The following is a 23,357-nucleotide window of genomic DNA, read 5'->3' on the forward strand; positions in this document are numbered from 1 at the left end:
TCTATTGATGATATTAACTTTGTGTCACCTATATTCATTTAAGTTACTGGTAAAGCACAAATTTTTTAATTATGTCAAAGCATGCAGTGGAAACTCTATTAGGCTTCTATGTACAGTTAGTGTGGGCAGAGCTCAAGCCAAGTAAAGCAGAACCAGAGGTTACTGACACCTCTCAAATGTCAGACAGCTATGAAATGCCTGGGGCTGAAAAACTCCTGCGGGGTAATACTGATTCAAACCAGGCTAACGAGTCATTCTTACCCTTTACGTTTTTGCCCATTCATTTGGTGGAGTCTGGTGGTTTGGTGGCCATATAAGTTGTGTGAGAGAGATAGAAAGATAGAGAACTTAGTCTTTTGTGATGGGGTAAACAGGATGTGGACAGGCTCTGATGGCTGTTTGTCATGCTGAGGAAGCATCACCTCAAGGGCACAGACAGTACGAACAAAGACTTGACAGACCAAGCAAGCATTAAAGGAGTAGTCCAACCCCGAAGAAAATTCTGTCATCATTTACGCACCCTCATGTTCTTCCAAACCTGTATGACTTTCTTTGTTCTGTGAATCACGAAAGAACACACACACACACACACACATATATATATAATTTCTTTTTTTCTTTTTTTTTTTCTTTCTTCTGCAGAACATAACATTTTAAAGAATTCTGGTAACCAAACAGTTTTGGTGACCTTTGACTTCCATTGTGTGGACAAAAAACACTGATGATGACTGGTGTTTCACAGAAGGAAGAAAGTCATACAGATTTTGAATGACATATGAGTAAATGATGACACAATTAATGTTTTGTATGAACTATCCATTTAAACTGTAGGGATACCATAATCATTCCATGCAGACAATGATACATTTTATTTTTTCACTTGTCTCACTAGAACTAGTCAAATTCAGGCCTTTAATCCTGTAACTATTTTTAGGCCTGTAACCATTAATGAAAATCAATTTCTAATGACTTTAATGATTAAGTTGAACATATATGAGTGTTCATGTTTACTTCTGTGGACATAATTTAAAAAATATCAAATTTTTTTCCCCACTTGATTTTTGCTTATAGAAGTGTTTTGAGCTGTGTCCAAAATAAAAGGCACATTTTATATAGTATGATGAATGCATGTATTATGTAATACAGATGTAGGCTACTACATTTGTCTTGTTGACATTGTCATGTGGCCTACAATTCCAGCGTTGCTACTCAGCCATTAAAACTTCTCTTCCATTGCCTCATGGGATAGATAGTAAAGGATACACTGGTTAGAATCTCGCCAGAAGTATTGCAGATGCTTTCTGTCTACTTTTTATAAATACTGTAAATTTAGACACACTGCTCCTTTTAGATACTCTTTTTCACCTTCTATATAGTGGGGTAGTATGTATATTTGGAGGCAGCCTTTGTTAACATCAATCTATTTATATTTGTCTCAATAGTAGATTTAGATTTAGATATACTGACACCTATTGGCCTGCATGCATGCAAGTTTATGTACCACTAACTGCTGTGGTTTTACACCAAAACTGTTTGTTTGTGTCATACTGTAAAAATTTGATTAATTCATAACAAATTTTCATTTATTATTGGTGTTTTGTGCTGGTACATGGCCGGTCATTTTATATTAACATGGTGGCGCCCATGAAGGGGCGGCCCTCTCCATGTAAAAAAAATTGACTGTTTTTTTATAAAATATTTATGACTAGAGTCTTCATCTCATGTTAGTGAACATCATTTTAATGATAAATCCCAAAAATGCTATTCATTTTTATTTTTTTCTTAAAATATTAAATAAATAAATAAATAAAAATACTGAATGCATCAGTCGCGATGCCAGAGATCAAAAGAAACTATCTTCTCACAACACACATCTAAAGATAGCAAGGGATCAGTTCATCAAACTGAAGACGTGATTGTTCAAGCGGTGCAACTTGCAGACGGTCCCTCAGCGGCAGACTCGCTTCTCTCTCTACAGCTCCCACGACCGTCTCACTTTTCATGTAGTCCACACTGAGCTCTCGTGATCTCGCAACTTCAGCTTTTACTGCACGGTTTTGCCAGTGATTTCACGGTTGCTGATCGTTTGACGTGATCGTTTGACGTGCACTTTTTTCACATCATTTCGCTCCTCTGGCCACTTTCATCATTTATGCTGCCGGCAGTCGGTGGGCTACTTCTCTAGTTTACCTTTTAAACGGAAATAGTTTTAATGAGATGCAAATTGCTTTGCGGTTGACTTCGATGTTGCGCGTTGCTACTTTTACAGAAGTTTCTTCAGTTTCAATATAACATTTTCCCCTGCCGCATCCTGGCGCGAGGTTGCGTGCAGCGCGCGACGGATTAAATGGATTAATTATCACATCTTCGCATCAGTTTTCACACAACTGGCGTGTACTCTTGTTTGTTTGGAGGCTTCTCTCTCTAAGGGTTTTTAAAAATGAGCGAAATAAACACCGAGGAGGACAGTAAACAAGAAAACGGGGACCTCAGCAGCAAGGACTCGGACCGTCAGCTTCGCCTGAGACTGTGCGTTTTAAACGAGATATTGAACACTGAACGGGATTACGTGAGAAACTTGGCATTTCTGCAGTCGGTAAGTAGACTGGGTTCAATCTAAACACTCTGAGTGTTGCAGTTTGAGCACCCATGTGGCTGGCTACATGTTGCAGTCGCGCGGTTATTGTTACAGTCTCGTTTACAGTCTCATAAACTGGAGATAACGGCACTGGTGAAGCTGTCAAGCCATGTTTTAGTCACTGTACTGGCGTCAAGAAAGAGGAAGAGGGAGAATATGTGAAAAAGACAGCGTTTCTAAAACAAATAGTTTTGGCGAGGGGTTTTTTTAGTGACATTTTATAACAAAACATGATGCACGAGGGACTGTTTTGTAGAGGGACTTCTTTGTTTTTTTTTTATTAATAATGCTTTAAAAGGACTTGAATGTTGTTCCTCCAAGTGGGTGTTTTAACTCAAACCTTTTTTGCTTAAGGTACCGCTACAGCCCAAACAATAAGGCTCAAGTACCAATTCCATCATTTATTTTATTAAACACACACAAAAATTATACTGTGGGTAAAACATTTAAGTAGCATATTCTGTTATGATTGTCATCCACACAAATTTTATATATACTGTAGCTATACTGTATATTGCTTTCTTTGCAAAAAAATTTATCTAAAACTGTTTTCATTGTTATATTGGTTTAAAAAAAGTTTAAAACAAACCCCAATTGAAATCAAATGCCTCTTTAAACCTTCTTAAGCACACCTCTGATTAAGAATAACTTTTTAATTGACTCAGTTTCTTGTTTGTTGTAATTTTCTGTTCTCCGTTGGTTGGAGATGACTGAAGTGTGAACACTTTCAAACCGAGAAACAAGAGTCTGTTACTTTTACTGCCTTTTTAGTCATTCAAACAAGCTCTAACTTAAATTAGAGTATATTTCCTGGTCATGTGCCATTTCCTTTTATAAGCTCTGTCTCATAAAATCAGCAGCGACTCATGTGAGAGGTGGGATTTACAGGGTCTTCAGGGCAATCTAGTAAATCCCCTGTAACTTTCAGAACACTTGTTTTTTTTGTCTTTTGGTAAAACCGGGTTGTGCTCATTAGCATACTATCCTGCTCAGCCCAGAGCATGTGTCCTATAGTAACAACCCTCCTGGAGCATCACTGACCTTCCACAGTATTTCAATGCACTGATAACGTATCTTAACAAGTAAAAAAATAAACACAGAAAATGTTTGAAGACTCCAGATTGTAATTTGGCATACTTGACGTGTGTTTTCTTGCTCTGATTAGCATCAGATCAAGACATAGCATGCCTGGATTTAAGAACAGACAATCGTGAGCCCATTCATATTCCAACCTTACTACATATTTTAGTGTTTTAGAACTTTAATAAACCCTGTTATTCAGTTTTTCATGCATTCCCAAATGCATTTCTCACATTCCACACCAGCGCATTTGTCCCAGTCCAAAACCTCTTGATCCTGGGATAAATTTAACAGGATCAAAGCAACTGGAGAGGTTTTACAAACATGCCAATGAAGGGTTAGCAGCCTTACAGTTATTAATCCAGTTTTATAACAATCCCTCATAATCATATTGGCCTGTTAAGCTTCTGGAGTACAGTAGCTTTGTGAGGAAGCTGCCAGTTGATGACGTCGAGCCGACTGTGGCAGTTTAAGATTTAGGAAAGACACTGTTTCTGGTTTTCTGTGAGAGGATGGGTTCACTTGTCCTAGTTATTGTTCTTTCTCTGCATATGGGAAGAATCATAGGTCCCTCTCATCTGCTGAGTCTCAGAGGGATTCATCTCCCTAGCGGTGCGTCTGATGTTATCTGATCTGGAAGCATTAAGTGAAGCGCGACCAATCAAATTAGTCCCTGCAGATGCACCTGACGGCCTCTCGTCAAGATGTGTTGACGCAAGTGAAGCGACGCGGACGGTGGTGCATCAGGTGAAAGGGAGAGGAAACCGCTTCGTCTTTCAGCATCTGTGTCTTTCCAAGGGCCTCGGTGTGAAAAACAAGGCCGTGCTTGAGATCGATATCAAAGACGTCTGCCTTCAAACTCATGGCTGGCACTCTAGGTGGTCTTTATGCGCTTTTGTCAGCACGCACAGTCATACTAAACATCACTGGCTGCCACACTCTAGGGAGACTGATAATTGCTTCATGAATTTGTTTAGATATTTAAGTAAGATACCCAAACATCTTTTATTAGACCGAAAGGTATCAGGGCTGTGGCTTTGTTGCTCCCTGAATGGCTCTTCATGCATCTGTTTATCTGTGGAATTCCACAAGGAATCTCAAAGATATTACAAAAGGATAATGTCATAGTTTCAAAGCAAGAAACCAGGCTGTGATTTGTAATCGGTTGGCAGAACCGAAGATTCCCTGATGAGTCTTTTTTTAGGCATCATGATGCGCAATTTTTTGTAGCATCTTCTCTGTTTAATTTTAGAAAAGAGATGACAGAGTAAGGTTTAGATGTTAGGGTTAGGAAAACATTCTAACCAGCACATTCTGAAGGTTTTTTAGAAGACACATTCTGTCATACTGTACAATAACAGTTAATCTTACATTTACTCTGAGTGAGATGTAGGGAAAGGGGTGTGTCTTAGAAGAATTGAGTCAAAAGTTCATTAGTTGCTCCCAGAGTGACCTGTCCAATGGCATTTTTTTTCCAATGACAAAAGCATTTGGCAAAACGATTAAAAAAAGCAGATGGCAAATGCTTTTTGCAATTAAAAAATATTAATAATAACTATTAATAATTTATTATAATTAATTGCTTTAGTATTTTGAATCATTAATTAAATATTATAAATAATGTTAAATTATTTATTTGAAAATGAATTTTATTGTTTCTTTTAAACAAGCAGTTTTAAGCATCTATTTACTTGCCCATGTAAAACTGTAGCCTATTTGTTATTATTTTTTAATTATTTAATTGATAAATCATTACTACATTTTATCCTCGACAAAAAGTGCAGGAAATAGTGTGTACACTACAATTTAAAACTTTGGGTTTTTTGAAAAGGTCTCTTATATGCTCACCAAGGCTGCATGTATTTGATCAAAAATACTGTAAAAACTGTGATATTGTGAAATATTATTTTAATTTAAGAAGTTAATATATTTAAAAATGTGTTTTTTTGTGTGATGGTAAAGCTGAATATTCAGCAGTCATTCCTCCAGTCTTCAGTGTCACATGATCCTTCAAAAATTATTCTAATATGCTGATTTGGTGCTCAAAAAATATTATTTGTATCATTATCAGTAATATTTACTGTCTCTTTTGATCAATTTAATGCATCCTTATGCATGAGCCCAATATTAAATCCTTTATTAGTTAGCTATGTCCCATTCAACAGACCTTTTAAACCATTAAGATAAGTAAGCTGATTCCAGGGAAAGTTTCCCTGGAGAAGCTTAAGGGTTAAATGTCTTCCTCAGGGGTAAAAAAGTAGGAGATTGTGATTCAATTAACTTTTGAGTTCCTAAATGTAAGAGCTTCAGTGTTTGTATATGACCGGGATCCGTTTCCTGTGTTGGGATCTGTGCCCCCTCTAATGTCTTTGCTGCCAGTCCAGCTGTTGTTAGTTTGTGTGGCCCAGCTGGGCTCCTGTGGACAAGAGTCTGTTCACCCAAACAGGATGACATGAATGTATAGAGGAGCAGGGGAAGGAAGTCAACCTGGTGCTTCCCGCTTTCTGATGATGTCTCTGTCTGAGTCCTTGCAGGAGGGACGCACAAGTGTAGGCTTTCTGGGTTATAAATAGTTACAGACCTGATCCGCAGCACAGTGTCACAACCAGCTACCCCACAGCCATATGGCTCAGTGGGGTACACGTCTGCGCCCGCCAAACTATGGAAACAATCCTCAGCTTAGATAAACTGCCATTTTATGTTTTCTGTGTAAGCTGCAACTCTATAGACCAGATGCCCAAACCAGGGCCTGTGGGCCAAAGTTGGCCTGTGATGACATTTGGCCCACCATTGTTTTGAGTCTGTTTCTCTCTGCATTTATAAGTAGTTCATTTTTATAAACTGTTACTTGCTGGTCCTTTGTAATTATTTATGAAATTTACTACACCAAATTGTTTTCAGTGTATTAGTGCCTGATGTGTTTTAGAAGCTTAGATGGATGTATAGAATCAGTGCTGAGTGTTTTGCATGCTAAACTTGGGTTCGCTGACCCCCGTAGACCCTCCAGATGCGCAGTAGTACTGATGATCATCAGCGGTGCCACCTGTATTAAAACAGTCTGCAGCTGTGAGCTCTCGCTGCGACTGCCGCAAGCTCTGCTGATTATGCTCCTATATCCTCTAAAGTGTCAGATTATCATTGTTTTAAAGCTGCGACAAGTCATGCGTTATAAGCCAGGACACAGAGGCACAAGTCAGCACCAGGAATTTCAGGAATCTCTTTAACTTTCCTGAGCTTAATTAGCTTGGTAGACCTTTCCTCGTGTTCAAGCATCTGATATCAAACAAACACTGGGATAGTGTTGCTAATTATAGCTTCATTTTTAATGCTGATGAGTGACTGGTTTTGTGGAGGGGGTTGAGTTTCCTCATGTTCTACTCTGATAACGAATCACTTGAGGGAAAAACAGTTGAAGGAAAAGTGCTTTTGTAGTTTGAGCTGATTCCGATGACTTTTACGATGTCTGTAACACCCAAAGACCCAAGGATATCTGGAAAAGAACCAAACACAGGCATTAATTTCTATGGTAGTTGTTTGGTTCTGGAGAATTCTATAATCAATCACCTGAGCCATATCTGTAATGCAGGGATGTCCAAACCTGCTCCTAGAAGGCTAGTGTCCTGCAAAGTTTAGCACTAATTTGTCACTAAATACTGTACCTGCCTAGAAGATTCTATTAAACCTTGCAGACCTTGATCAGCTGGTTCAGGTGTGTGTAATTGGGGTTGGACACTGGCCCTCCAAAAACAGGATTGGAAACCCTTGCTGTAATGTGACTAATAACTTGAGAGCCACAGGACTGTGACAAAACTGATTGGTTGATGGCATGCCAAGAATGCACACAGTCCCAAACTTTTCAGTAGTGACTGTCCTGAGCTATGATGTTAAAAGCAATAAACAGGTAACAGGTTTCACTCTTCTAAGAGCCCTCCAAAACATCTACAAATATATAATGAAATATTAATGCTATATACATTAATGTTACTTTCTCACATTGACCAAGACTGTATTTATTTGATCAAAAATGCAGTAAAAATAGTAATATTGTGATTTGTGAAATATTAATTGCATTTTAAATGTTTTCTTTAAATCAAAATTTAAGTTAAAATTTAATTTAAAATGTAATTTCTTTGATGACAAATCTGAATTTTCAGCACATCATCACATGACCTTACAGATATCAATCTAATATGCTGATTTGATGTTCAAGAAACATTTCTTATTAGTATGAATGTTGAAAACAGTTCTTTGATGAATAGAAGATTCAGAAGAACACCATTTATTTGAAATAGAATTTTTTTGTAACATTATACATTTCTTTACTTGACACTTTTGATCAGTTTATTACATCCTAGCTGAATAAAAGTATTTAATTTCTTTAAAAAATAATTATAATAAAAATAAAAGCATACTGCCTCCAAATTTTTGAATGGTAGTGTATGTTCCTTGCAAGTCATTTTATCAGAATACACAGCTAATTTTGAATTGTCTTTGGAGTGCAGAGTTTGTGGTAACTACCACAAACTCTGTCAAACATATTTCTAGCACAGTCAAACATATTTAATATTCTGTTAGGTGTTGAAAGATTTTGGGACAATGATTGTTTGTCATGGGTCGGGGCTACCTAGTGCAGAAACAGCAACCATGGGACCCAAAAAATGTCCTCTCAATCAATGTGGTAGCTGCTGGTTAATGGAAAAAATAATGCTTTATGTTGCAAATCATCAATGTTGCATGTTTTTCATGTTCAGGATGTTTTCATGTTAAAGTTTTGTAGGGGGACATCCTGAATCATCGGCATCAGCAGTGAATCTGCGAGGATCTTGTACAAAATAAACAGCAAAATTCAGTATTTTAAGCTAATCGGATCGGCTGAGCTGAAAGTCAAACTTAGAAATCCTAGATAGAGTCGACTGATTGGTGAGTCACTGTGAGGTCACGAGCACAGCATGAAACTGATAAAGTCGTCTGTGTTCCCGACCACGCTGACAGAGGCCTGAGAGAGTTGTTGATAAGTTATGTTTATTCAGATATTAAAAACAGAAACACATTGGGATATGTAACCAGGCAATGGTGTAATGACTGTCACGTGCGCTTACTAGTTAGATTCACACCTCTGATTTAATCGCATCTACCTGGCCAGGCGCCATGTTACTAACACGTGAATAAGGTATGCCTGTTGGCACCTCCTCATCTTTTACAAACAAGCTGATGGCAAACAAAGCCATGTGTTTGAATGTGTTTGATTATGAATGCTATCAGATGGATGAGAGGTATGCAGACCACAGGCATATGGGATAAGACTCTTAGCAGATGTTCCCAAAATGTTCAATAAACTTCGGATTGCGGCTTGCAGCATTAAACTGACACTTACATAACTCTGCTTTAAGCAGGTTTAAGGTCTGTTTTGTGTTCCTGGCTGTTTAATTATTTAGGTGATGAGGATTTATGTGCATGTATGAGTTTTGTTTTCCTTTGGACCTCTTTGTGGGTTAGTGGCTGTGATTATTTACTTGAATCAGATACAATACTGGTGCTTTCTCACTCTCTCTTGACCGCCAATAGCCTTGATTGTGACCCCATCACAAACATTACTTTTGCAACTGTAGACAATAGCCACCTACTTGATAGGCATGTTTTGCAAAGAGAAAGGCAGCAGTAAATAGAAGGCCATACATTGGTGTGTTGACCCTTGACACCTTTGACCAGAAGAGCTCTAAGGAATTCCTCAGTTGTCCTGAGGGAATTGCCCCTGCGGTTTGTGGCCAGAGGCCGGCCGTAGTGTCATGACTCTTGAGATATTTTTTGGGTGAGATCTTCAGATGTAGGCTCTGGCTTTTCCAGTTGCTACTGAAAGGGAAGAAATATGAACAGCGTGATGTTAACTTATCCCACTTACCTCATCCTTGGACAAACAAAGGAGCGTGTAGTATTGATGGATGTGGATTGTGTCAGAATGATTGGAACTGAATTATTTACTCGAGTCCTAAAGAACACTTGAAGATGGAATTAGTCCGGTTAGCTTGATCTAATGCTTGCTTAAAAGTCAGGTCATTCATTTAGGTAACTAAATAAGATTTATTAGAGAACTTAACTAAAGTAACTCATTGGAATTAATTCACATAATGTTTACTGATTCATAAAGGGAAATTTCACCTAAAAATGGTCTTCTATTTGTAATTTTTTTTATTTACTCACTCTCATGTTATTCATGTCACATTCATTTTTTTTAGGAAGCGAGGGATAAAGGACAAAGAAAGCAGCTGTTAATTTGAAAGCCGTGAATCAGACTTCTCACAACACATTCCACAATTTTTATGTATTAGATCAGTAGGCGGAGAATAGACTTTTGTGTTTGAACACATTTAGCCACAAGAGTGTCTATGCTATGAAAGAAAACCTCTGAAAGTGGAAAAACTCAAATGGTTTTAGACCCCATTCACACTTGGATTTAGTGCTGTCCACTTGTGATTGGATTGACAAAAATGCATATTAATACCAAGTGTAAACGGGGCCATTGTGTCAATGAGTTCAAGTCTGGATCAGTCCAATTTGTGATCAAATCGTTTGTTTGAGCTAGTTCTTTTCAAATGAACTGTTTGTTCAGGTTCCTAAATTAGAAGAACCATTTGTTCACAAATTAATGAGCGAACAATGGCTTAAATTTGGGTCTGTTCCCCATGTAAAGATACTGTATGTAATCAAAAGGCCTGGAATCTACTAGTAAACAAGGAATTCTTGCTAATTTAAAGTTATTTTTGGAGCTTATTACCGAGTGTGGAAAAAATCTAAATGAAGATTATTTAAAATATTAAATCATATCTGTTATATGGCATGAGTGTGAACTGTCATTTTTGTATCAATTTAGAACTTCAAGTAAAAACTGCTGTTTGATTTAATGCTTGCTATTTGATAATGAATGAACTCATTCAATCTGTACTTTAATCTGTCATAACCCTACAGCTGATGTAAAGCATCCGATGTTTTGTCATCTTGTGGGTGTATTTCCTGTGGTGAAATGGAAGAGTCTTGTCCAGCCACCAAAGCCACATTGATTAGGATGATAATCAATGAAGAAATGACAGAAATCGTGCATTTGTAATTTGACTCTAATGAAGCAATACTGCAATGATGATGATACACTTTGTGGCTTTTGGACTGAATGTGCTGCAGTGATATTGAATCCATTATTCTAGAGGGAAGGAGGAATGACACATCAGGAAATTAGATAATACGCACACACGCATATAAGCCTGTGGTAAATGACAAAGTAAGCTACTGCGGTTGTTCATGGCCAAAGAAATCCCATTATTCGTCAGTACGTTCCAAAGTGTAATTAAAAAGTATGTGTTTGTTTGAGTACTCATGCAAGTGTCTCTCTTAGACTTGTGGCGGTATTCGGTAATGCGATATATCACGGTAATGAATATGCACGATATTGTTATCGTGGGCACTTCTAAATACCGTGAAAAATTATATATTACAAATTATTCCGAATTTTGAATGCATTTTAAGAATACTTTTCCCATCAACTGGTCAAAATGCGCAACACGCTGTATGCTGCGTGAAAGACTAGGATCACTCTGAGACAGAGCTGCAGATGGTAAAATCTTAATCGTTTTCACAAAGTTCTCATCATGCAAACTAGTTGGATGTCTTCTCTTACAAACGTTGCAGGTGGGACGACAGTAACATTCCTTTGTGCTATGGCCAGGCTTTAAACATCCATAGCAAAGCCTCCTTTCCTGGACATTTTCGTCGCTCCTCCAATGGTTTGCTGAGAAAACTAAAACAGCGGTCAAGTTGGTGGTTATCTTCCTGACAAAGCACACACAGAATTTTGTTCACAGATTTAATCACTTTTCGACTCTCTGTGTTCGATTGAGTAGTGAAAACTCTAACTCTGTTTCTCTTGGTCTCTTTCAGATTTGCCTTCTCAGTGACAGGTTCTGCAGCACGAAGAATGTGAAAGGAAGTAACAGGATTACAAGCAATCTCTGATTCAGTGGACACAAATACAGCAAATTCTTTAAAAGTGGGATACTCATGATTTTCAGAAAGAGATTGCGTGACTTGACGGTTCCATCTGCTGATTGCCCAATCAGGTAATTTCAACACAAGTTTCTGATTTTCTTGGTAATCATTTAAAATTTGGAGACCTTTGACATGTGGCATGGCACCCTGGCATGCATTTAAAAAGTCAGAGAAAGCCTGAAGACCAATGGCATCCTTTGGGTAAATCTTGGGCCAGCTTGTCAGCTTTTCTCTAAACGCCTTTTGTATCATGAACGGTTGACCATAACGACTGTTCAGTTTGCACCATGCATCTTGATAGGCTTCTTCATCTGTTCTGAAGAAAGTTCCTTCTAAAGCTTTTCTAGCAGGACCACTCACATATTTCTTGAGATAAAACATCTTATCAGCAGAAGAGATGGTTTTCTTGTCAATAAGTGCCACAAAGGATTGTTTAAACTCAATAAAATGAATGGGGTCACCAGTAAAAACAGGAGGTTCTGGCACCGGCAGCTTGCTCATAGACATGCCATCTTGAAATGCTTGAATAAGAAGAGGTATATCAGTCGCTGATGCTTCAACTGTTGCCTTTTTGGTGTCGTGACGCACCTTTTGAAACATTTCTTGCTTTTTCATACTTGCTAGAGACAAATCTGAATCTGATCCATTTGAACTGCTACAATCTTTGGACAAATTAGTCTTTTCTTTCTCAGTTTCTTGATTGTAGATTTCAAGTTTAGCTTGAGCTGCTTTCAGATCTCTTTGCGCTTGAATTTGCTCTAATTCCTTTATCTCAACATCAAGAGCTCTTTTATGTTGTTCTTCTAGCCGTTTTATTTTTTCTCTTTGCTTTGATTCTTCTAGTAGAACATTATATGCAGCTTGCTTGGCTGCTACTTCTGCTGCAGCATCTACACGTTTGGCTTCTAAACTTGATATGACAGAGCGGTGGCTGGAGTTACTAGTTTTCTGACTAAATTGTGATACCGTTGAACCAAAGATTGAGCGGGCATACTGATGGTCTAATAAGGTACGAAGTCGCCTTTTCTCCCTTTTACCATCAAAGTCTCCATCTACACCCGTTATTCTTTCATTAACAATTTTAATGATGTCAGCTGTAACTGCTTCACACGCGTCCATTTTTCTCATTTCAATAGTAGGTGAAACATGCTGCCTAAATTCATCATAAGCACACAAAACCTTATGTTTAGCTGTCTCCAAAGTCTCGCCCAAAATAGCTAATTGAGTTTCTAATGCATCTAATTTAAGATGCTCACGTGCGCTACGGGCTTCTATTTTCCATTGATTATATAGAGACACAATCTTTTTCTCCTTCTTTTGTGACTCTTCTTGCTGATAGGCTAACATTTTTTCAGTAGGAACGTGCTTACGTTTTGAATAGCGTACACTCTCACTTTGAGTTTCTGCATCATGGCTATTAAAGGCAGAGTAAGTGATTTCTGGTAGCCAGTGTTGATATTTGAAATCACCAAAACAAACACGCCTCTACCCCAAAAGGGTCTTGCCCCTATTTTGATAGCTCCGCCCCACATATACGTACGCAACCCAGGCAACGATTAGTTCTGTGAAACAAAGCAAAACCAATGTTACACCGTGTCTACATCGGACGTGAGCGGTGCGGCGCAACAAATCCCCGACAGAAAGCTGCTGCCGGGTTCTATTTATGACGTGCTGACACCGATTTCAAATGGTTTTCAACGGTCGTTTGACCTCTTTCTCGCGTCCAGTGTAGGCAGACTTTAGTTGTTGTAGACACGGTGTTACTCACCTATTGAGAAGAAACAAAGCAACCTCGGTGTCCGATCGCAGGCCTCCGCTCCTTGAGTTCTCTCCAGCGCTGGAAAGCTGATCCGATATTTACACGGGTCCTACTTCTTGCCTTATCGTTCCGCAGACGGTTTCCTCTTTTGTTTTTTATCCGCCATCTCTATCTTTCTGTCGCTCGGCTCGGCTAATGTCTGTCCCATGCACTGAACGCGCTCTCCTCCACATCACGAGTAGACGTGCCCGTTATTGCTGATTGGCTACAAGTTTGTTTTGCTATTCGGCCCGAATCATTTTTCTAAAGAGTTTTTGAAAAATCACATACCCTGCCTTTAACATTAGTTAATTCATTAGTTAACATAAACTGCCAATGAATATCCCTAGTCCCTCTATGTGAAGTGATAATGATTGCTGTCTGTTGTTGTCGTATAGGCTAGCTCAGGGTCTACTCTGTCCTTTCCCCCCTGTGGTGAATGAACCCCTGGCTCTCATGGCACCTTTCCATGTGCTCAATCGCTCTTCCATGGAGATGAGCCCAAATGCCTTCCAGATGGCCAATCCAATCTGGACTGAGATCTTATCTGGACTACCACATGTCAGCACCAAGCCTTTGTAGCATTACTGTCCTACGGTCAACCAGTGTTGGATTTTCCATACGCTCAAGCTTCTTAATGATGTGCTGGTGTCACAGACAGGGGTTTTCTTGTGAATGGGGCCATTTCGCGGTAATGTGATGTACACAACTACCTCACATTGAAAGCATATCTTCAATTATTTGTGCTTGGCAGATGAGAAAACAGGTGGAAAAATCTCATTACATTATAGATCAAAACCATATTTAAGAACCAGAGTATCATACAGTCTTAGGGGGTAGGCATTTTTAACTTGGAACAGTAAGCAGCCACATACTAACTACCCAGAACACCCTAGCAACCTCCTAGAACCACCCAGACCATCCTAGCAACAACTCAGAAGATCCTAGGCAAGCACCATTCACAATTTCCTCAGAGAATCTAGTTTGGAAAGTCATCTTAATCAGGCCATGTCCAGATTGCCATTAGGTTATGTAGCGTAGTCTTGCTCAGTGTATCAGTTCTGAGTGTCTCTTCCCTTGTCACCCTCATTTTTTCTGTCTCTCATCTGTCCTGTGGTGCCATGGCTCGTTTCCACCCATGTGTGCAGCTCAAACAGCCGTGAACTTTGAAGCCCCTCATAGCGGAAGTGCGGGACAGGGGGCCGAACTCAAAGAGGACTTTGTTGCAGCAGCCGCTGTTTGAGGGGTGATGGGGAATCAGAGTCACGAAGAAAAAGGGCCGAGCTCGGATCCCCTCTTTCAAGCCTCATCCTCCTGCTACTGGGCTCTTTGTCTCCATTAGCTGGGTCGCGGCCACAAAGAGAGGATTTTTTTCCCTCTCTCTCCCCCCTTCCCTCTTGGTTTATTTATTCGATTTCACGCCATGCCGGCCAAAATGGCCCCTTCCTTGCGTCCAAAACTACTTCATACCCTTTTGCAGCGAGGCAGATTCTCACAGAGAGCCATGAAAGGGCCCTTTGGAAGGGCCGGGGTGTGTTTTCAGCTGGGCATTCACAGGAAGCGTGAGCATCGGATTCAGTGCGTTTTGCTGTTGCTCACATTGTGGGAACCAGTTCGGGTTGTAAAGATTCTCCTCACTTGCACTGGAAAAAGAGGACAAATGTGTGGTTTGGAGAACCTCAGGGGTTCTTCTGTGACCCTTTACTGTTCATTGAATGCTCAAGTACCAGCAAGTAAACACCACTGTTTGTTTAAAGCGGGAAAATCAGCATTAGGCAGGATGCTGCTAGTCCTGACATGTGCTGAGACATTTAACTTGAGGAAGGCTGGGTGAGTTGATGTCTAAGGATGTCCTGACCAAAGGCAGAGTGGACATCCTATAGGTTAACAATATCCTGTCACTTAGCAGTAGCCATAATATCAGACTGGATGAATTTGTTTCATCAAGCACCTTCAGCCCTCCCAGTGACAGTGCTGTGGGTTTATAGTCAACATGAAATCAAAATTGGCCACATTTACTTTCATTACATGTTCCTGGGCTTTTTGCGAGTGATTCAGCAGTACATGTTATTCCAAAGAGAAAAGTTGTTTGTCTTCTTTGTAATGTTCTTCTTCTGAAATTACTTTCTTTTTCCGCTGATGTCAAGCACATTGCACAGGCCAATGGATAATGTTGACATTAAGACATTGTTTTATTAAACACACATTTGATCTGACTTTATTCTGGTATGTAACACCCACTTTTCACAATCCAATCAGCAGTGTTGGGCAAGTTACTCTGAAAATGTAATCAAATTACTGATTACTCCTTCTAAAAAGTAATTACGTTACTGTTCTGATTACTTTATTTCAAAAGTAATTAGTAATTAGTTACATTACTAGTTGCATTACTTTTTTCTCCATGAAATGTATGAAATCCCAGCATAGGCTACACACTCCCGATAAATATTTGTTATTAAAGCATCAACATTCACAGAACACTATTATTTTTAACTAAAGCAAGCGGCTGCTGCGTGCATGGTTTGGCATGGCAGAATGCCAGCAAAGAGCGCTGCATTTATAATCTCTAAAAGACGTCTCAGTTCATCGCAATCTCACAAATCTCTGTTATAACACAATAAATACAGTATATGCATAATGAATCTTTCATAATGTCTACAATTCATGTGTTATAAAATATCACAGTTAGGAGATTTATAACGAGTGGTTCCCTGCATTATTACAGCAAAGCGCGTGATTACAGTACTAAGCCGCTGCTCTAATGCTATTAAATTAAAGATGATGTACCATAGAGCAAAAAAATGAACAGTAAAAGTAACAAAAACTTGTAAAATACATTTTAATGGGCATAATTAAGTGTGAAAATAACCGAAGGATATACAGTGAAACCAAAAATGATTCAGAGACCAGATATAATTTTTGATATTTTTTTACTAGTGGGTGCAGGACACTATAGTTCATTTATGTAAAGTGAGGATATCAAAATAAACTAAACTGTGATATATTATACCCAAAAATTCTTCATACAGTGGACTACCAGTAAAATTGATACAAATTTGGGTCCAAAAATTATTCAGACCGAGTCTGGGAAAAAAACTGAAGTTGAGGTTTTCATGAAGCTGGGTGACAGCATGCCCAGGAGACTACAGGCTGTCATTAAGGCTAAGGGTTGCCCGACTAAGTATTGATAGTTGTGTAAATACTGTCATACTAACAGCTGTCTGAATTATTTTGGTTGATTGTAATCTGTTACATACCTTTCTATCAAAATTATCTAGCATTATCAAACTGAATTTGTTCTGACACAGTTTAACTCTGAGTTCTTGTCATGTTTTATTACCATTTTCTAAACTATAGCGAATAAACTGTGATAATGTGAGAAATGTTGAAGGTGTCTGAATAAATTTTGGTTTGACTGTATCTATTTGATAAATGAAGTTAACCAACTAACATTATACATACCCTTTTGGTTTCTGTACCCAATATTTAAAAAATGTACAAATGCAATAAAAATATCGGTATCGGTACTCGGTATCGGCAAGTACCAAAAATAAAAGTATCGGTATCGGGCGAGTACTGGAAAAAGTGGTATCGGTGCATCCCTATAAAAAAGTAATCAAATTACAGTAATGCGTTACTAAGTAATGCGTTACTGTCCAACACTGCCAATCAGTTCCAGATGGGTCACTGAATATCCTTATCCATTCTGAAATAAATCAAATTATAGAGTTGGTGTTTCACATTGTAAAGTAAAGTGGGTTGGTTTTGCCGTCATTTCAGTTAGGGCTGCACGATAAATTGCATGTGATATTTAACGCGCATCTTGTCAGTAAAGCCGGTTCTGTAATCAGCGGTAAATTTCCATCCGTGCAGCCCTAATTTCAGTTATTGACTGTAGTGTACTGTACATGTGAGAGTTTTGTAGTCGGATGAATTCTGAACATTCAGATGAGTTTGGGTTTTATTATTTCAAACTTTTGATTATGTACATTTTATTTCCTTCAAACTGTCCTAGTTTTTCAGAATGCCTGAGTTCACTTTATTTTTGTGCATTTCAAACTCCTCCTCATTGTTGCTGCTGTAGAATTACTGCTGAATGAAAGCAACTATCAGGCAAATTGACTGTTAGGAAAGTGTCTGCAGAAATGTCTGCTGTCTATTTCCGCCTGAATGCTGAGTAATCACATTCAGTTTTCTGAGACCGTAGTCTAAAGATACTATACTTTGAATTTAGAACTTTTTTTATTTATTCATACAATGATGAGTTGTTATTGGAAACAGTGTTGCTAATATTCAGGGAATGCTATATTTACATTTACTGGAGATGATTTGTGGTTGTAAATGTGAAGATGTGTGTAAATGTGAAGCATTCTTGTTTGATGTGTCAATATACAGTTGTCGTACCCTGATGGAGAAAGAACTTTGACATGCTTTTATATCATCTCAGCCCCTTAATAGTAGTGTAAGACATTGGTGCTAGCTTTTTAGTGTAAACATCTGATATTAAAAACTGTAAACCTGAGCAGCTATATTCCGTACTGAGCTTAATTCACACTATTTTATATAGGCCTTATCCTCCTTAAAGGTGCCATGAACTGAGAAACCAAAATTCTCTTGATCTTTTGACATATAAGATAGAGATGCGCCGATCCGATATTCATATCGGGTATCGGCTCCGATACTGCCATTTTTGTCAGATCGGGTATCGGTCAGAGAGAGCCGATCCAAATCCGAGATTGTGCGTATTGTGTTACCTCTGCTCTGAAGCCATAGCATAGCTTAAAGGGTTACTCCACCTCAAAATGCAAAATTTTGTCATTAATCACTTACCCCCATGTCGTTTCAAACTCGTAAAAGCTTTGTTCGTCTTCGGAACACAATTTAAGATATTTGGGATGAAAACCGGGAGGCTTGTGACGGTCCGATTGACTTGCACTGTCAAGGCCCAGAAAAGTATGAAAGACATCGTCAGAATAGTCCATCTGCCATCAGTGGTTCAACCGTAATGTTATGAAGCGACGAGAATGCTTTTTGTACGCGAAGAAAACAAAAATAACGACTTTATTCAACAATTCGTCGTGTGTCTTTCCTCATCACCGTAGCACCATTTTGGAGAATATCCGCTCTGAAAGCAGGCAGTGTAGGCTCTTCTGTTAGCCGCGCTGCACGGATGCGCCGTTTTCCTTAAAATTGAAAGCGTAAATACCTTATACAGTCTATGGTAAATACACGTAGAAAACGTAGGCCTATCCATTTAATGTGAGCTACATATGAATATTTAAGTCCTTACATTAAAGTTCTCACAAACTCTTTTCTCCGCTGTGGCTGTCAGTCAGTCGTTCAGCCTTTAAACCCTGGTCGCGTTCGGTTACAGCAGTCAGCTCGGTAAAGCTCTCTTCAAGATCATTCTGTGTTCCCATTATTATACTTGATTTGTAAATAAATGTCTATGATTTTGCCAAAAGGACTTTATCTTCTTGCCGGTGTTTAATGTTGTTTTGTTACTTGCTACCGGGTGTCTGTGAGAACAAAACACGGGCGTAGAAAAGACTATAAATTGTTTTTAACGTGCACAGTAACTGAAATTTAAAACTGTTAAAAGAAAGGCTCAATAACTGTTGCACAGATATAATACACTACGCATCAATTTCTCTTCCCTTTGTGCTTTGCACTTTTTAATGCAAAGCGCTGCGTGCTGTGACTCCGTGTTGCTTCAAGCGCATCATTCTGCACACCAGATGTGCATATTGTAAGCACTTCGTGCCACACTGTATTTGTTATCGAATCTATCATATGTCACTGTATTTACCTATCGAATCTACCATATGTTGTTGCCTTATTAAAAAAAATATTCTATACATTCAAAAGAAACGTATTTTAATTTTATACAGGAAAAGAACAATATAAAAACGCACTAAGTATTAATGAGCTACTGGATTCATGAATATTAATCAGGTTGTGTGCGTTTGCTCGAGCTGATTCGCTGAAATCAAAACAGGGACGATAATAGGTGAGCGCCAGCCAATGAGATTGCCGTTTGCGCATTAGCTCCGCCCACTACCACTAAATATTGTAGAAACTTAATTTGCTGTAAAGTTGCTTTGCAACGATTTGTATCGTGAAAAGCGCTATACAAATAAACTTGAATTGAATTGAAAAAACTTGAACACTCCACTATTTTTGAAAATAGGTTCATTTTCCAGCTCCCCTAGAGTTAAACAGTTTAGTTTTACTGTTTTTGAATCCATTCATCTGATCTCCGGGTCGGGCGGTAGCACTTTTAGCTGTAGCTTAAAGTGCGTAACAATCAAGGAACTTTGCTGCTGTACCATGGGTGCAGCAGGCGCAATGATAATACGCAGCACCTCAAAATAGTCTCCAGCTAGGTAACTTCCAATAAGCCTATTTTCAGGCGCTTCATTTTTGAGCGAGATGCTAACGGTCTAATCAGATTCAATGATCTATGCTAAGCTACAGTTAAAAGTGCTACCGCCAGACCTGGAGATTGGCTGAATGGATTCGAAAATGGTAAAACTCAACTGTTTAACTCTAGGGGAGTTGGAAAATGAGCCTATTATCAAAAATAGTGGAATGTTCCTTTAAATGGGCCATTTTTGCATTTTATTTGAAAGATTAAAGTATCAAAATATAATTTGATTATCATTTGTTGGACCAGGATGTGACCTGTAGGCTTTAGGTTTAGCTTTGTAAGTTCAGAAATTGCACTTGTACACATTGTTCTGTGTAGCTCCTGTAAAAACAGCACATCACTGTTTTTCGAATGTCTCACTTCTGTTTCTTTGTTCGATTAGTAGGAATCACATGCTACAGTGAAGGCTTAGAAGTGTGCCTTAATGCTTTTGCGTTTCTGCTTTTTTCCTGATCTGTAGCTTCCCTTATGGTGTTAAGCAATTTAGGCTTACCCGGCCCAATGTTTTCTGGCTGATTTTGATCAGAATCTGACAGATTCTTGCATAAAATGGGGTCACAGCTTTTATTTGATTTGATTTGATTTGATTTGACTTTACTTTACTTTACTTTACCTTACCTTACCTTACCTTTACTTTACTTTACTTTACTTTACCAAATCAACAAATTGGTAGGTACAAAGGTAAAAATCCCAAATGCTATGCCTTTTGTCCACTTGTTTTAGTCAATGATTTGGAGGGGCCGTCTCATTTAAAGAAATTGCTGTGTTTACCCTAGTTTCACAACCAGAGGTTTGAAAAGAGCATGTTGCAATAGCCAGACTTGTCCCTTATTTCAATAGCATCCCACTGTACTTGCCCTGTGTGACAGACTTCACGTGCTTTTATGTACGTGCATGTGGTTAAAAAACAGGATTTGACTTTACTTTACTTTACTTTACTTTACCTTACCTTACCTTACCTTTACTTTACTTTACTTTACTTTACTTTACCAAATCAACAAATTGGTAGGTACAAAGGTAAAAATCCCAAATGCTATGCCTTTTGTCCACTTGTTTTAGTCAATGATTTGGAGGGGCCGTCTCATTTAAAGAAATTGCTGTGTTTACCCTAGTTTCACAACCAGAGGTTTGAAAAGAGCATGTTGCAATAGCCAGACTTGTCCCTTATTTCAATAGCATCCCACTGTACTTGCCCTGTGTGACAGACTTCACGTGCTTTTATGTACGTGCATGTGGTTAAAAAACAGGATCTCAGTAACACATAAGAGAATATTCTAGAAATCAAATAGCTCAGTGTCTGGACCTACCCACTGTCTTGCTGTACCAAGGTAATTTTTTACAGGAAACCATCTGACATTACATGATGTGGCTTTCGATGATATTCTAATTGATATCCCAGGACATGTTGATTGTCCACCACACTTTCTTTCGCCGTCTGTTGCCTGGTGCTGCTAGGTCAACCAGAACAGTGCTAGTCTCGACGTCTGCTGGTGGCAGAAGTGGTGGCAGCAGGCTCTTGACCCTCAGTCCTGTTGGGAGAGGTTGAAGTCCATGACAGCATATGGCCAGTCTGGTTTGGTCCACCTTACTGTCTGACCATCTTTGCCTGACTGCTTCACATCAAACAAAAGGCTTGTTGCCCATGTCTGACCTTCTGTCACTCCGAAATTCAGCACGGCTGGTGGGTTAGATCTCCAGCGATGTGAGACAGTAAAGTACGTCAATCAAACTTTCACCTCTTTTAGCATAATAGCGTGAATTCACAATGTTTTACTCTGTAAAATGAGGTTTGGTTGCTCTCTGATCAGAGGCTTCACTTCCCTCACATCAAGAATGGCTACAAACACACTATACCCTAAAGCAGTGGTCGCCAACCCGTCGATCGCGATCGACTGGTAGATCTTTATCACTGTCCCAGTAGATCCCGAACAAAACAGTAAAATAAGTACAGGATTGAAGTCTTTGGACCTGAATGATACCTCAGTGTGTGTGTTGAGTGAATTTACAAGTCTGAGATACACTTCTCTGTTTAGCAGAACCCAAATTTGTCCACACTGCCTCAAGTTGTTTCTCTGTTTTAGCAGCACACTGGCATGCATGTGGCCTTATTTCTCTGCACTGACCACACGAAGCTTCTTCACACCTCACCGTTTCCTATCTAGAGTCATATCCTTCCTCTTTTTGTTTTTTGTAAAGAGAACTCAACTTTATTTTCCCTCTTCCTCACAAGTATCACCTCAGTTCATCCATTGCTCTGATTTCGGGGGTGTTCTTTCTTTAAACAGGTTATATTTTTAGAGGAAGGTTCTCATTTCCTAATTGCACTCAGAATTTATTAATCAGTGGAAAGTGAAAACCAGATCATCTTTCCTGAAGATTCTTAAAACAGAACGTACACGTTGCAATATTAGCTAGCTGTTTTACAAATTGCCTATGTTCAGAATCAAAATATTAACTTAAGTATACTGCAGTACACTTTATACCTCGTACTGTTTTTAAAATACTGATTATACCATTATTCCACTATAAACATAGGGCCCTATGAAATCTGTTTTATTTTTTTCCAAATTCTGCTTTATTTTTTTCCAAATTCAGTTTTTTTCCATTTGAATGTTTCTGGATTCCGTTTTTTTCCATTTTAATTTTTCTACACTCTTTTTAAAATTTTAATAATCAGAAAGCATGTTTAATTAATTGAAATCCTGAAACTTAGCTACAATATTAAACAGCAGTTTATTAAAGGGGGGGGGGCAACAATGCAGTTTCATGCATTCAGAGTTGTTTACACTGTTAAAGAGTTGGATTCTCATGCTAAGCATGGACAAAGTTTCAAAAAACAATTTGGACGTATGACGGAGTATTTCGGTGCCAAAAATCTTACTTCCGGGTTCGTACAAGTTTCTGAGAGTTTTTTTCGATCGTGGCTCTTTATGACGTAAACGAGGGTGGAACTCCTTATATGGGCATTTCTCCCAGAAAAACGCGCCTGCGCACGCATCGACCAGAGTGAGAGCGAGATTGCGCCCATCAACGCGCTTCATCCGGCGGCAGCGCTGCACGTGACTTGCTCGGGAAGAATGTCTCCAAGGAAATGTGTTTTTGGTTGTAAGGGAAAGATAACTTTGTTCAGCTTCCTAAAGAACCCAGCGTTATGTAAACAGTGGATACAGTTTGTTTTTCCGGGGCACCAACGAAGTTTCACAAGTATGTTTGTTGACGAACGTTTTATAAACAAGGCCCAGTTCGACGCTGGATTTGCACATCGTTTGATACTGAAAGATGGAGCGGTCCCAGCTATAAAAGATCCCGGTCATGATTCAGAACTGCAGACGGTAAGTGAAACGGCATCAAATGTCTGTTTTGTTGGCATTCGGCGC

At 38.9% G+C, this 23,357-nt stretch overlaps 1 protein-coding gene across 1 annotated transcript in view; it reads left to right on the forward strand.

Moving 5' to 3' along the window:
- Positions 1-1,947: 1,947 nt before the first annotated feature.
- The window catches only part of prex1 (phosphatidylinositol-3,4,5-trisphosphate-dependent Rac exchange factor 1), an 81,126-nt gene continuing 59,716 nt past the window's right edge, over positions 1,948-23,357 (forward strand). The window contains exon 1 of the mRNA XM_016542191.1: positions 1,948-2,596. Within this exon, the coding sequence (XP_016397677.1) occupies positions 2,441-2,596 (156 nt within the window). The 5' untranslated portion in view covers positions 1,948-2,440. The remainder of the gene's footprint in view (positions 2,597-23,357) is intronic.

This window comes from Sinocyclocheilus rhinocerous, unplaced genomic scaffold (assembly GCF_001515625.1).
Source record: "Sinocyclocheilus rhinocerous isolate Xijiao unplaced genomic scaffold, SAMN03320098_v1.1 scaffold1600, whole genome shotgun sequence".
Taxonomy (NCBI): Eukaryota; Metazoa; Chordata; class Actinopteri; order Cypriniformes; family Cyprinidae; genus Sinocyclocheilus; species Sinocyclocheilus rhinocerous.